Consider the following 15,974-nt stretch of genomic DNA (forward strand, 5'->3'; position numbering starts at 1 on the left):
AGTAGCTAAGTGACTGCTCTATTAGAGTATCTCGATTTCGTGCACTCCCAGCACTGATTCATGCAGTATTCCATTCTTGCACAAACTTTAGCGCAAATCCTAATAAATTAAGTTAGCTAATGAGTACAATAGACACTTTACAATAATCAAAAGTGCATTGGAAAAGTGAAGGGAGCGGGCAGTTGCCCGCTCTAGCATTGTTTTGTTTGGTTAAGTACCCCCAAAGGGGGTGTGAGCTACCCAGGAGGTGCTGCAATACCTGGGTAACTCGTGGAGAGGGTGAAGCAAGCTTCAAGCTCCTCTCCAAGTTCCACAAATTAGAGTAATATCAAATAGGCTAATAGCCTATGTGTCAGATATTACACTGACAAGAACAGTTATTTCGTATGATCTTAGCCGATAGGCCGAGAAGCGATAAAAACTGAAGTACTTTCATTCCTTTTATACCTCCACATGCTAGTTGTACTTGTGGGATGAAATTCCCACGCTTGACTTACGTTATTATCCGTTTATTTCAGTGAACTCTTGGATATCGCTTCAAATATTTGTGATTGTGGCTCAATCAGTTGAGCCAACGATACGATCTACCTCTTCACGTTCTCCAGACATCTTAGATAAACTGAAAAAGACGTCAGTCTTGTCGATGTGAGCCAATGGAGGAGAATACACCTGGTGAACGTGACACAGTGGCCTGGGACTGTGCGTGGTAAGGGTAAGTCATTGTCGTGAGTCCATTCGACTACTGACGCATTTCGCTCATGGATCACTGTTGGATATGCTTGGAGTGAATGGCCGTTTTACTGGAGAGTGACCGTGAAACTGAGCCGCATAATATCGGATCCAACCCCCCCCCCCCCCCCCCCCCCCCATTCCCCTTCCCAAAAACTTGTGCAAGATCGAGATACTCTAATAGAACAGTCATCACATAACACTATATTGACTAGATATGTGAGATCTAGAATCTTCCACAGTTGCTAAATATGAAAACTAGCATCTGCAGCTAGCTAGACTTATTTTCATGCCTCTATATGCTCTCCAGGGCCTGATACTCTGCACTGATAACAAACAATTTATTTATATTGTACTGGACAGCCAGTAATTACTGCATGATGCGTCCAGGGGGACCAGCCCAAGGAAAAAAATCTAAATACACACGTACATTATGATTAGCTAACTACTTGCAATTACATTAACTACAAATAAATCAACTGAGTCTAATTCAATTAAATGGCGTAAGTAATTCCAATCTTCAATTGTTCTAGGGAAATAACTAAATTCATATGAATTGGTGTTTATAAATGGTGTTGAGAAATGTAAGGAATGATAAGATTTGGTCGATTGCACTGAAGTTTCTTGATTATAATAATCCGAAATTTCAATCTATATGTCTGTTAATTACAATTAAGTTCAGTTGATTTATTTGAGTTAATGAGAGAGTGTGATTTGATACAGATTTATAATCACATTGAGGTGAGCTTATAGTATGTTCACGTTGAGCTGAACCCTCAAAAACACTTAATAACTCATGGATGCAATTACACACGATCTTGAAATTTGGCTCATTTGTAGTACTGCTTGACCTGCTAAAAATATTTCAAAATCTTGTTGTTCAAATGTTAGACATAATATTTACGGTCAATCAAAATTTTCACAATACATTTCCTATGGGAAAGCCATATAAGTACAGTGCCCAATACAGCCATTTCCCAAACTTGTAATGGAGCCAAACCGTACGTGTCTGTTGTTGACACCTTTGCTGTTACCAATAATCATCTGGTTGGCTGAATTTTTAACTCTGTTGAGAAAAAATCCACTTTTAATTTTTAGCCGTTTTTTCAGGATTCAGCTCAACGTGAACATACTATAGTCATTGGGAAGTGGTAGAATTATCCAGTAACTAGCCTTCATTGCAACTCTGTACGTAACTGTTTGTTGGATACTCTCTCCTGAGGTGTCAGATCTGGTGAAATAAAAACATTCTTGTGTGTACTACCGTTTCGTAAGCTTTTAGCATTTCTCAGGATTTGTCTTCTAACAGAGCTATTAGATAGCATTATCAGTAAGGGTCTTGGCTTATTATTTCGTTTTCCCAGACGATAGCATTTAATTGTCTCCAAGCTGGTGATTTTAAATTTAGAGTGAACAAGCTCTTGAATGCTGTTCAAATCAGCTGTCTGGCATTCAGAGCCAGTAGGGGCAGATGCTTCAAGTAAATCATAAATGATAAGACTTTGTTTGTGTCTTTTACGATCCATGTACTCATCTACAGCATTAAATGGTGAAGCATGAAAAACTGTGTGAGCCTGTTCACTTAGATGAAACGGTGGAGGTGAGTTGGTTTTGTGACTGGTCATTGTTAGTGCAATTAATCTTTTCTGCTAACTTAGCTAACTCAACATAGCTAGTTTGGCAGTTATCCTCTTTAGATGTAGCTACATTATATTTATCCTTCGTCATGTGATCTGTTCCACTCAAGGATCAACTTCTTATACTGGCAAACTTCATTGCACCAATCTTTCACATTCTCTTGCTACAATGCACAAGGTAGCTACTGTATGAGTGATGCAGTCTTGAAAACTGAACTGCATATTCTCAATATTTGGTTAATCACTCTTTAATAATGGGGGAATAGCTACGTGCAGCAGTAAAAATACATGTGGGTGCTGATGAAAAAACAAAATTATTATATAGCTACAATATACCTTCATGGTGGGCCACAAAACTCGCAGGCTACAATCTGAGTGTTTAACTACTCCATCCCCTGACCCTCAGCCATAGTACAGGAATTACATCATTTCCTCCTACATTTTAACCTCTGTGTTGATGCGGTTCCAGGCAGTGCAACTTAAGTTTTACTGTATTATCCCAGTATTTTATGTCCTAGCATTTCACATATTTCCAGAGAAGCCAAGTTCAGTTCTACTATCCTGTGTTAGCACTTCCGCAGATTTTCGACTTCAAGAGCTAGGAGAAGAGCTAGGAGCTTGGAAGTATTCCTTTGAAAACACTTGTCTAACAATGTCAAGTCTAACCGTGAACGAAGCTCATTTACAGACACTAACAGTCCAATCCAAATTCAGCGACTTTGCTAAATTGTGACACTATTTTGGAAAACCATACATCTGGACACATTGGCCAATTTTGTTTTTTATAGCTACAATGAAGCACTGAGTGGTTACCTACCTTGTGTGAAAATTTTGTGATGATACGTTGAAGCATTCCAAAGATATGGCCAATTTACTGTCTAATACATTACAAACTAACTTTTCATTATCAGTTTTTTGAACTGAATAGTGATCAGATGTGACAAATTGATGACAAATCACTTTGTTGACAAAGATCACCATTCTTACAATCTAAAATTAATGAAAAGAGATTCTTGAGAGTTTAATCATGTGTTCTTTGTGCTTTTTCTCAATTAAATCACTTGTAATATTGTGTAAAGACAGGAAAATGTTTGGTTTTGGGAATGAACAAATCACCTCCCACGCATTGTGAAACTACTACATGGTCTGATATAATTCAGTATATCTCCTAGATAAAAGAAGCTATGGGTGTGAAATTTCACAGCAAGAAGGCTTAATAGTTGCTTTATCAGAATATGTAAAAAAAGTAATTTAAAAAAAATCACTGAAATTTTCAATTGAGAATTTCCACAAATTTTGCATGTGCCTAGATGTATGGTTTTCCAAAATAGGGTCACAATTAGAGAAGTCGTGTAACACCTGGAACAGATTGATGGCAGGATTCCATCCTCATTTTTTCTGTGAACCGCTTCTGATACATTGCCAACTGAAGTTAACTTATAAGAATTATGGTGCATTCAGTCTGATGTGCGATGTATATACTTTTATGTGGCTCTTCCAGGCCTACAACTGCCCACAACTTAGGTGGCATTGAATCAACAATGCTATAGATATATACCAACATGATTTGGTTCTCCATCTTCTTGCCTCTAGACTTGTGGACATGTTTGTCAGTTGTTCATGTATCCATGTGTATGCTGACATATCAGGCTTGCGAGCTAGTGAAGGTCCTCAAGCAACTGTCCCATCAAACTTGTTGATACTTACAGAGCAGATATCATTGCCTACAATTCTGAAACATCCACTGTTGCTTTACTGGAACTGACTTGTCCCTTGAGCTCTGAAAATCACATTCAAGCAGCTAGATCTATATAGGAAGCAAAATAAAACTAACCTACAGCTGCTTGCAGAATTACAGATTGATAACTATTATGAAACAGTGGAAATTAGTGTGCTACAGGCCACCATCAGCCTATAGCTAGCTGTATTCAGAATTTCATACGTTTTTCTGACTTTATTCCGTCGTCCGTTACCACAAAATCTTCTATTCGACAGACTCTTGATGATACAGCTAATGTATATCCTGTTCACAAAAATATTCTTGGACACCTTAGTCAATGTAGTAATGTGACAAATTTTCTATTTTCATAGTTTACATTTTTTTCTTAACCTTTCCGTGCCCACACATAATATGAAGTCAGGTTGTACCGAGGTCTCATCCTAAATATTACATGTTTCTTCATTTAATAATGATGGTTCTCTCTTTCTTATAGCATAGATGTTGTATTAAAAGGTACTTGTTCATGCAGCACAACTATTTGAGATATATTCTATAGTTTAAGTGGTATTTAATTAAATTTTGTGACCATGCAGATTTTTCAAAACCGACCCCACTGTAAGTATAGTTGCATACCTACCCTTTGGTGGGTCTAAATTTCACTGGAGGTCACTTATTGTTAACTTTATGTTTCAGATCCCCCTCCTGTAATGCTATGTCTCACCGCCTAAATTTGGTGATTAATATTACATCATGCAAGTTTTCACCATTATTCCATCCATCTCAATGTATTGTGATTAATAGAAGTTATAAACTAACACTACCAGAGACATGTACATGAAGGCTAGATGGGCTGAAGACTAACCTCAATGTCAGGGAGGAGGTTTTAATTAATAACAATCTTACATACATACATCTAATTTATTAGAGTTAGCTGAATGCTCTATTAGAATATTTCAATCTTCAACCATCCTGCTGATTTTAGAAGTGAAAGGGATTTTGCAAGATTGTAATAAATAGCATAACGAGTCACTTGTCTGTATTGCATTGGTTAAGCAAACTTCCTGATTTGAAACATAAAATTGACCATGGCATAGTCTAACAGTTAGAACAATCCTAACAGAGCAGTTTTTTTCTGGAGCATGTATTCTAACTCCTTATTCCACATGGTGATAATGATTATATTTACTCCACGCAATACAGATACTGATAGTAGTCTCTATAGAACTTATATAATTATTGCGTTTGTCCTACTTATCTATAGCTAGTTGCTTTCTCTACCCCTGAAATATAAATGAAAATTATATCTGAGCTGGCACATGCATGGACTATACATCATTATCTTAAGCTTTGTTCAAAGATCAGTTGTTTTAGCTGCATTGAAAATGTTTCATCTAGTGATTTGTAAAGCAATCAACATTATAAACTATTTGTAGCTATACTTCTGAATGACCGTACCAAAACAGGTATGCAGTTAACTAAATTTAAAATTCCAGGGTAAAAAAAAAGTGGAATCACAGGAAGTGGCCGTGAAATGGCTACCAGCATTGATGTTAATGCCAATCATGATCAATTTTGGATTTTAAATGATGGCATTAATTATCACAGCAGTATTACAATTGACATTGCAGCCATTTCTTGGCTGCCTGCATCTTTCATTTCACACAACTTTTTTCACCCTAGCTTTTTATAGGGGATGCATCCTTTCTACAGCTGACCATGGGTTGTTTGATTTTGTTTTGTATTTGTAAGCCTAAAAGCCTGCTATAGCTTTTACTTGTCTTCTACAGGAACAACAAAGAGAGCATGTATAACTTTATTTATGTTTATAATACAACTGCATGTGATTGACACTCTTAAAGCAACTGCTCAATTGGGCACTTCACGCATGTTCAATTTTATAACTCTACTATTAATCTGATTTCTTCCCAGTAAACCGCTATTCTACAATTATTAATTCGTCTACATACCAATTTTTCAGCTCATTCTGTTAAGCAATTTGTCTGGTAGATGACTAAGAATGGTAACAAATAGTATTTTATTCACAACTTCAATTTAGCACCTTTACACATGTTTGGTTCTGTCAATGTTTACAGGATCAGCATGCAGCATCATAAACCAAATATCACACTGTATATGATTGGATGATGTGCTTATGTTTATGGCTGTTTTTCAGTTTTTGTAAAGTGTGTGAAAAGAAGAAAAATAACAAAGAAAATCCCCCAAAATTTGTTGTTCACATATTGGAAATAACTATAGACTACTATGTCTTTGTGCCTTGATCATAAATATGCAAGTTTGTGAGATGACTTCCCATGTCACTCAGAATTACAGTAGACACATTTTACAGTGATCATGCTGAAAGAAGAAGGTCATGTGAGCTGTTGAATGATAAAAATCGTAACCTGTTTTAGTGTTTTTGTTTCTACATGGCTAACAAATATTGTGTGCAACCAGATGTTTTGAGGGACATGCATGGTTTCACAGTTTCATCATTCTCAAAACGCTTCTTTAAAATATGTCCAATAATATTCCCTCCTAAATTTTTGTACCTGTAAAACTTCTAACTATATGATAACATGGATAAAAACAGCAAACATGTATATATTTGCTACATGATATAATGTGTGGCTCATTATAATTCATTGTGACTTGTAGGAACATCTCTGTCTTCACCATCAACTTCTCTTGAATATCTCTTGACAAACTTGTTAACTTCTGCTTCAGATGGTACCTATATAGAGGTGTATAGAATAGTATTTAGTGTTGTGGTTATTTTTTATGCATGTAAGTTGGAAAATCACTAATATATGGATGCATTTATTAATAACTTACCAGTCCTCCGACATGAGAATACAAATGAATTTTTTTACCTAATACCCATGGCCTTCGAGAGTATCCATAGGCCAAGATTTTTTTATGAGTGCTGCTGTAACACAAGTGCTTGCATGGGAGTCATGGATTGGGGATAGTGGAGTGAGAAACATCTAGAGTTTAAAATGTACAGGGATGGGATTTGAAAGCAGTAGGCCAAAATATGCCTGTCAGGAGTGGACTGAAATTCACAAAACAAGCATGTGTCCCACATTTAGTACTGACTCTACTCATCTCTCCAGTGCATCCGGCCCTGGCCATCAAAACTGTAAATACGTCTGGCACGGTTGTATATACAAGCTAGCTGTCAGATAACTAGCTACTAGAATTCCTACTAGAATTCCATTACCTCCAATTCAAAACCACTCCACAAAATTGTTGGCTGTTTTTCTGCTGTGATTCAATGATTAAGATACTTTTCATAAACTATAATTCTTCTATGCACCTTATCTTATTATCCATACAGATCATTCACTTTAATGATCCTCCCATGCAAAGTTCAATAGTTATTACAAGACCATGTTAGTGTTTTATGAATAAAGCACAGGTACTACTATTTACACACCATAATAATAATAACACTCCAACTAATGGAACATGTTACAACTATGGAATACTTGTAGTTGAATACAATACAAGTACCTGACTACCTGTATATCACCATCCCAGTCATCATTATTATTGTAACTGATAGGACCATCATCATCCATGTCATCTTCATACTGATCTTCAATGTCTGATGGTTCTATGAAGGCTCTTAACACTTGATATCTCTCCTCCAAAAATTCATCATCAAGTAGCTTTGATACTAGTAATTTTCCATTACATCCAGGATCAAGAAGATCAAATACCTAACAGAAAGTGTGTATTGTAATTTGTATACTGTGGTAATGTGGCTGTTCAAGTCATGTCTGGTAACTTCAGTAATAATAATTTTGTGACCATTGCCATGAACACTAGGAATTTCATAAAAGTTCTTTAAAAAACTTGGCAGAAATACAAACTGATTCATGCACTTCCGTACAAGAAACTTGTTTGAAGTTATCATACGAATTTAGACTGGGCCTGTGAAACAGGACATGTGGGCACATAAAATTTACCTTCTTTTTCAAACTTTCATCAGTCATACTTTTTTTACATCATTATGCTATGGCCATACAATTTTTTTAAACATTTAATTGGCTATATGATACAAGCTACTGAATTCAAATATTCTATTCTAATATTGAGATATGACCAGTTGTGTGGCAGGGTGCATGTAGTTTTCAAGCCAGTCAGTCAGTCACCACTGTGTACACTAATGTACTCAATACATCAACTATATGACTTACATGAAGCATAGTCTCTTTGTCATATTCTGGTGGTAGCTTGATTAACACATACGTACAACACACAAAGTAAACTATTAAATATTATTAGTCTACTTTGATGTACCGTTGCCAAAAGATCTTCAGCATACGCATATCCATCATCACGAGCAATATCTGTGAACATTGCTAGTATCTGTTTCTCTGGACGTAACTTGAATTGTGCCAGTGGCATGAAAGGGGGAACTTCACTTAAGTCCTCAGGGCACTTTTTTCTCTGAAATCTGTGGTGCATGAATCACACTTAGTTCACGATGGTTAATATTACTTACTCAAACCAACTCCACCAAATGTTGACACCCAAATTACGACCATGTGATGCCACCTGGAAAAATTTATTTGATCATCTTTAAATGGCACATCCATACATCAGTTCTAACCCTCGAGGATGTATGTATGTATATGATTTTAAAATACAATGCACTGTACATGCATGTGTTTCGATGGTGTAGTGTAAATCAACATTAATTGATTTAACATAAAGATTTGTAATCTCTTACCACAATGCTAGTATGGACCGTTCAATAAAGTTGTCTTTACATGGTCTCCTTTGATACCAAGTTTAAATTAAAATATTTAATGATACAAACTACTGTCATGTTATAAACAAAGTTCCACAGCTTATTGTGTAGGCTAACACTGTTGAACATCAGTTTCACTTATGAGAAGTTCTACCACAGTTCGGAGGGTTGTTCGATTTCAGTGAAATATAAAGAACTATACATGTTACAGATGTTGATGGAATATGCTGTTCAAGAATTAGATTGGAAGCCATTCATTCTGAATAAATATGAATCTGCACATACATAGTATGCAAGCTTAGCCTCAAGGATGTTATAGCAGTACTAAAGGAAACTATTTATAACAGTGTTTTGTTTGCTATTACAATGCATTCTATTGTTAGTTAGTAGTACCTGTCAAACGGCCTTTTATTTTTGGTATAATATACAGGTGACTTATACTACATAGCTATAGCAAGCCAAAATAGTTGTGCACTCTTCCGAGCAAGCTATACTCAACAAATTAAGCCAGTGTTCATACACTCACATGGTGTATCCAATTGAAAGGTATAAACAAACAGTCTCCTGGTTCCACCCTCACATAGTACCATGGTACCTCCATCATTCCTGGATGTGATGTCATGTTGACCCTGGTGATGACAAACATGGCTGACATAACAGCGACATTACATACTTTTCTACATCAATGTCATAGTATCCCTGTAGGCCATGCTCTGGTCCTATAATCTCAATATATTCAGGAGGAATCAGTACAAACTCTTTAATGCCACTGGTAAGACAATGAAGATTCTGGTAGGCATCAGTGTGAAGTACAGACTTGGTTCCACCACTACTGAACCTGTAACAAGGAACTCATGCTAAACAAGTATATCATGTTGTGTTAACAATAATAATTATTGTCAAATTCCCCTATGTGTATCAATGCACAAACAATGCAGATAGATTCCTCTGCATGCAGTTACATACTGTATCAAATAGAGGGTTTGCATGACCGCTTACCATATATAGCAGAAGTTAAAGTATTCAGTATATCCACCACACAACAGACAACGTGGCACCATCCACTCTTGCTGCATACCCATGGGCATATCATTAACCAGGTATATGTCCTCACTCTTGTAACGCTAGACAAATGTATTGTTGATTTTACACTGTTGTTCATCGTAACATGACCAAACCTTTAAAAATTCTGCCATTGTAGTTTCGTCAGTATCTCCAGTCCTGTTCTCTTTCTTTCCAACCTCAAGATCAACTGGTTCTTCACCAAATGAGTCACTATAGCACACGTACACATATTAGTAGTCATGCATGCACATATAATGCTAGCATCGTTCAGCTACACTAAACTTATACCAACAAGTACATGTCAGATTATGACACATGAGAAGAGGGGATTGATGTTATTATCAAATGCAAATTGTTAAGTGCCGGCAGCATTGTTAAAAGAAATATTTTAGTTTCATATTTATTAAATTTAAATCCGGAGCAATTCTTAAAAGATTAAAATTTTCCATTCGTAGCTAACAATTTACATCAATGAATATAATCTAGCCATTTTACATTATGAGAAACTGTGTTAATTATGCTAACTCTTTGTAGCTATCACAGCTTGTTTTCATTATTATCAATAGGAGCTCATAAGTACTGCAAGGTACATCTTTGGTGCTTATAAGCTCCTGTTACCATGCATCCTTACAAAATCCAAAATATACAGTACTGCAGTTCCAAAGGACTTCTTACATGACTTCTCTTCTCAAAATATTTATACACGCGTAGCAGCTGGCTAGAAGCCATCACCATCTACGTGATTAAGTCATGCTGCAACATGCTAATAGAGAGTGACAATAGACTACTGATTACATGCACCTTTCCATACCACAATTATAGGTAAACAACATCTGTTCATGTCTTCACTTTTTTATAAATGTTTTACATATTCACATTGTTATCAGTGGTCTTCATAAGAAATAAGAACAGACAGTTTTCTCAAGGCCACAGTGCCTCTTACCTACACACATTATATTACAGTATTTAGCATGCATGTGTACATTGTACATTATGCTGGAATCAATAATAGCACCTCTCAAGCACTGCCAGGATAAAGTAAAACTGGAAAGATACTCTAATAGTAAGAGCATCCAAATAATAATTATGTGACTGTTCTATTAGAACATCTCCATCTTTTCAGTTATAGTTCTATGTTTGCTAGTTGCTGGTCAGCTGCTGAATACATCTGCAATAACTCTAGCAATAATTTTGAGAACATTTAATATAGATGAAGGAAAAAGAGTCACCAGAAAGAATAATAGGAAATCTAACAAGCACAATGTGTTCAAGCTTATGTAGCGTGTGTGTCCTCAGAAAAATTTAAATTAATATGCAAGTCATTGAAATTTGGCTCATCTGTAGTATAACTTATAACACTTTGTTGATGACTCAACTTCCCAAATATTAGGAACATTGAAGTAATTTAGCTGCTATTAATTTGTTAACAATTAGCTGATTCCCTACATTATAAAGGCCAAACCGATGTCGTTCTTTTAGATTTTAGCATAAAGTTCCACACCATCTACTTCTACTGAAACTACAGCATTATGGTATACAAGGTCATATTCTAAATTGGATTCCAATTTCTTATCTGAACGCACTCAACGCATAGTATGTGGTGGCTCCACATCCAAACCTATCAATGTAACTAGTGGTGTCCCTCAAGGAAGTGTATTAGGGCCATTGTTTAACATACATAAGTGACATCTCTGATAACTTATCACCATCATGTCTCCTATTTGCAGATGATTGTATTTTGTATAGAAACATCATGTCAGCTACTGATGCTGAAATCCTTCAAGAAGATCTAAACAAACTTGCTACCTGGGCAAAAACTTGGGGTATGTATTTCAACATTGATAAATGTGTGGTGCTACGAGTAAAGCATAATCCTTTTACCACTGAATATTTTCTGGACAATCAAAAGCTCAGCCCTGCTACTAAAGCTAGGTATTTGGGTGTTATCTTCAATAACTAAATAACATTTAATCATCACGTAGATTTGGTTTGTCCGAAGGCAAATCTCAACTTTTTAGGTCTAAAATCTATTTTGTACGTGCATACTGAAATGCGGTTATTGATGTTATACAAGATTGTACATAAATTCTCCTTACCCAGCTACATCTCCAATAATAACAGATCACGTACACAAGGAAATGAACATAAGTTTAATCTACCCCACTTCACTGTCACTACTGGACATATTGCCTATGAAAATCCAATCAAAAAAAATGTTCAACCTGTGAAAAGTGAAGTTTTCATTGGGTGGTCCAATGAAATTTTATTTTCATAGCATTATTTTTAATTGGGAAAATTAATGAAAAACCAATGAAAACCTTATGAAAAATTACCACTGAAAACTCTGTGAAATACTTTTCATGGACTTTTCATTGATAACTTTTCATCAGTTTTTCATTAATTAAAATGCTATTAAATTAAAATTTCATTGGGACCACCCAATGAAAACTTTACTTTTCACAGGTTGAACATTTTTTTCGTTGGATTTTCATTGGCAAAATGTCCATTAGTGTGTTGATTCTTACAAATTTTAGCTTCTTTCCTAGATGGATAAATTCGTGAACCAAATTGCCAATTACTAATGATTATACACTAACTGAATTTGAACAAATATTCTGACTATATTTTATGAACAGTAATTATTTAAGACAAATTTTTGTGAGTTTTACAATTAATTTTTACAGCTAGCTTCAGATACGTAGTCTCGCTCGGTTAGAGTACACTTCCCTACAATGATGGGCAGGGGGTTGTTTGTATTTTGGTAAGGAACCTACCCGCAAAGTTTTCTCTGTTCGCTGCTACATGACGATGCAGCCACGCCCATATCTTCAAACTTATATGATTTTTGTAGCCGTACCTCAAATACTCGTCATTGATCCACTTGGTTACCGCTGGAGTACCTGCTATCGCTCCCTTCATTAACACTGGAGTGTGTGTGCCCATGTACTTCTCGTAGAACTCCAGTGGGTCGGGAACACTGTTAATCACCAGTATACTTTCCTCTGGTGGTCTGTGTGATCCTATTGGCTGCATGTGTCCTGGTAGATCATCTTGATTAGTTCCAATAGATATACTAATGAATTGTAGTAGAATAAGAAATCGCATGTTGCTAACGTGTTGAATCTAGTACTGAAAAAATTTAGAATACAAGGATCGTGGATCACGTGCTCTCACAAACTAATGTCAATTCGATTATGATCAAAGTACCGGTAAAGGCATGCACAGCCTGTATACTGGAAAATCCAACATTATACAAAAGCATAAAGTCTATTTAGCTATCTAATTTAAGGTTTCCAACTCAAAATAGGAAGGTGCTTCTTTTCTTGTTGTAGTTTCTGCTATGGTTTCTGGTGATTTTCACACAGACTGACCTTTAAGACAAAAAAAGCAAACAAGTGTAAATTTATTATTAGATTGTTCGTAGCATTGAGTATCAGCATAAAGTTAACACACAAAACATACAAAAAGTGGTCACGTGACCAAAAATATTATAATAGTTAAATTGGGCAACTTATAGAAAATCTTTGTATTGAATTGTAGGGTTACTGTCACAATTAGTGCATTTTCTTGCCTTATAATGAAGACTTCTACATCTTCATGGGCGTAGGAACAGGGGGGCCACGGCCCCCCTAGTCTGTGGCCAAGGATAGATAGAACAGGCAAGGGCCCCTCCAGTTTGCAGCTAGTCTCGCGTGGCCAGACCGCTTTTTTCCGTATATTGGGTGGGGAAAAAAGGGTCTGGTGCAACTCCAATAGCTGTTTACTTCTGAGCCGTCCCCACATTCCGGGGACGGTAATTGAATAACATTGGTCACAAAGGAGGTGCCATAACGTCAGTAAGTTAACTAGAGATCTGTTTATCCTTTAAACGAATCTTAATTTGCTCCGATGTCTCTTTTATAGCGTCTTGAAAGTTAATCCTCATCGTGTAACAAGACTCACAACCGGAGCAGGAGTGTAGGAATCGAGGTAGGAATACTTCGTAGTTTACTGACGTCATGGCACCTCCTTTGTGACCAATGTTATTCAATTAGCGTCCCCGGAATGTGGGGACGGCTCAGAAGTAAACAGCTATTGGAGTTGCACCAGACCCTTTTTTCCCCACCCAGTATACGGAAAAAAGCGGTCTGGCCACGCGAGACTAGTTTGCAGCAGGAATCATTTTTACAGTAATGCACCATGTGACACATAATAATTTATAGATCATTGGCCTACCTGGACGCTGATAACCTATGTTCCTTTCTCACCGATTAAAATTTGATCTTGGTTTATTTGAAATAATATTAGAGGCGCTTAAAGTGATAATAAGCTACGTCACCTTACGTGTAATTCGTGTTAGAAAATAATTAAAGAACTGTGCAGCTGCAGAGAGTTAACTTATGTCTCAGTCTCACTACCAGAAAACTCTGTCAATTAATTCGTAGTCGTGGTAGACCTATTTCAAAGAGTCCAGTTATCTATCCGTAGAGAGACAAACAAGACACTATCATCCCTTGCATTTTATCCTGCCCACACCATCAACAACATCTTATCAACAATCATTTTACTCAAGATCAATCAAAGAATGGAATGAACTGCCTGTATTTATTATAGAGATGACAAACTATGATGAGTTTACAACTAACTTGATATCACACTTTACAAACAATCAACACCACATTAGTTAGTATATAATTGTACCTAATACTGTGATTCCCTTTTTTTTTCCTGGGTACACCAGCTGTGCTGACTGCCCAGTAATCATAAATAAATAAATAAATAAATAAATAGTGAAGGAGCTTCTAGCAGTTCCAGAGCGGTTCTAGTGGAGCGGGTAGTTTGTTCTAGCCCTGGCTCCCTAATAATGAACCTTTGATGGAGGAAGCTGAATCAGAGCATCCCACTTCCCAGAAGACTACGGATCTGCGAAGTAACGCAGAATGTAGCTAATACTCAGGGGGGAAGACGTTAATTCATTAATTCATCCCGCATAGCTACAAGTAATTTATAACTTCTGGGGGGTATATATAGCAACATGAAATTAGTTCAAGTAACAGCCTCTTATTAATTGTATTTTGTGATGATCATGTCATTAGTCCTGTCACGTCATTAACATGGTAGCTATACAAGGTTGCTATAAGATTACTTATCTAACATAACTGTGATTATGATTATTGGCTAAAATTGCCTCCAGATTCAACTTCATAGCACCTATTTTTCAAAATTTCCCTTGGGGGGGGGGGGGGGGGGGCATGCCCCCAGACCCCCCTAGAAGGAGAGCATGCTTTGGATGCGCTTCGCGCACTGTGCATGTACCCACAAGTAGCTACACCCTCCTCCGCCACTGCTTTAGTTACCAATAGTGGCCCCCCTATAGTTTTTTGCTTTGCTACGCCCCTGATCTTGTAGTGTTATAGCACATCCTTTATAACTGTAATGGGATTGTTGGTCACTTTTTGGGTATTTACAGTTAAAACTGCACTGATAGTGAAAGTAATAGACAGTTTAATAATATATTAGCACTTGTTTATTTTATCTTAAGGCCAGCCTGCATGAAAATCATCAGAAACAATGAAAAAGGCTGAGGCATTGTCTTATTTTGCAGTGGAAATCCTATATGAAGGGATTTTTGGTCACATGACTACTACTTTTCTGATATTTACACATGTTAAAATTGTACTGATAGCGACTGCTGCAAACATTCCAATAACAAATTAGCACTTGTTTAGTTAAAGATAAATCTGTGTGAAAATCTCCAGAAATAACAAAATGAAGCACCTTCCTATTGTGAGTGGAAACCCTATCTAATTAGATCTAGATCTATAGCTATGTGTGAAAACTTAAATAACTTGAAAAAATCGCTGTCTAGTAGTAGCTATAATGGAGTGGTATTATATGATGTGGAGAAGTTTGAACTAAGTAGTGTGCATAACTGATCAAGTCCCAGCTCTGTGGTGCCTAGGCCTTGCTGTTGGCTAGAGATGCTGGGCTGGTAGTTGAAATATGGATAGTCTCTCACTGTATACGACATGAATAGTTGGTATCAATCATGTGGCCCTTTGCTGAACTTTTCCTTTGGTCAAGG

General features: G+C 36.6%; 1 protein-coding gene and 1 non-coding gene across 2 annotated transcripts; both read right to left on the bottom strand.

Moving 5' to 3' along the window:
- Positions 1-226: 226 nt before the first annotated feature.
- Positions 227-416, bottom strand: LOC136267838 (U2 spliceosomal RNA). Its single transcript, XR_010706801.1, has one exon. It is a non-coding gene; the product is annotated as a U2 spliceosomal RNA (small nuclear RNA).
- Positions 417-6,640: 6,224 nt separating this feature from the next.
- On the bottom strand, positions 6,641-13,015 carry LOC136265704 (bifunctional peptidase and arginyl-hydroxylase JMJD5-like). The gene is made up of 10 exons (XM_066060606.1): positions 12,768-13,015; positions 10,024-10,120; positions 9,845-9,969; positions 9,519-9,683; positions 9,372-9,474; positions 8,597-8,649; positions 8,392-8,548; positions 8,289-8,324; positions 7,608-7,808; positions 6,641-6,817 (listed from the first exon to the last, which is right to left on the bottom strand). The coding sequence occupies exons 1-10, from the start codon at positions 13,013-13,015 to the stop codon at positions 6,719-6,721; spliced, it is 1,284 nt and encodes a 427-aa protein (XP_065916678.1). The 3' UTR covers positions 6,641-6,718.
- Between the last annotated feature and the right edge of the window lie 2,959 nt (positions 13,016-15,974).

This window comes from Dysidea avara, chromosome 9 (assembly GCF_963678975.1).
Source record: "Dysidea avara chromosome 9, odDysAvar1.4, whole genome shotgun sequence".
NCBI classification, from domain to species: Eukaryota; Metazoa; Porifera; class Demospongiae; order Dictyoceratida; family Dysideidae; genus Dysidea; species Dysidea avara.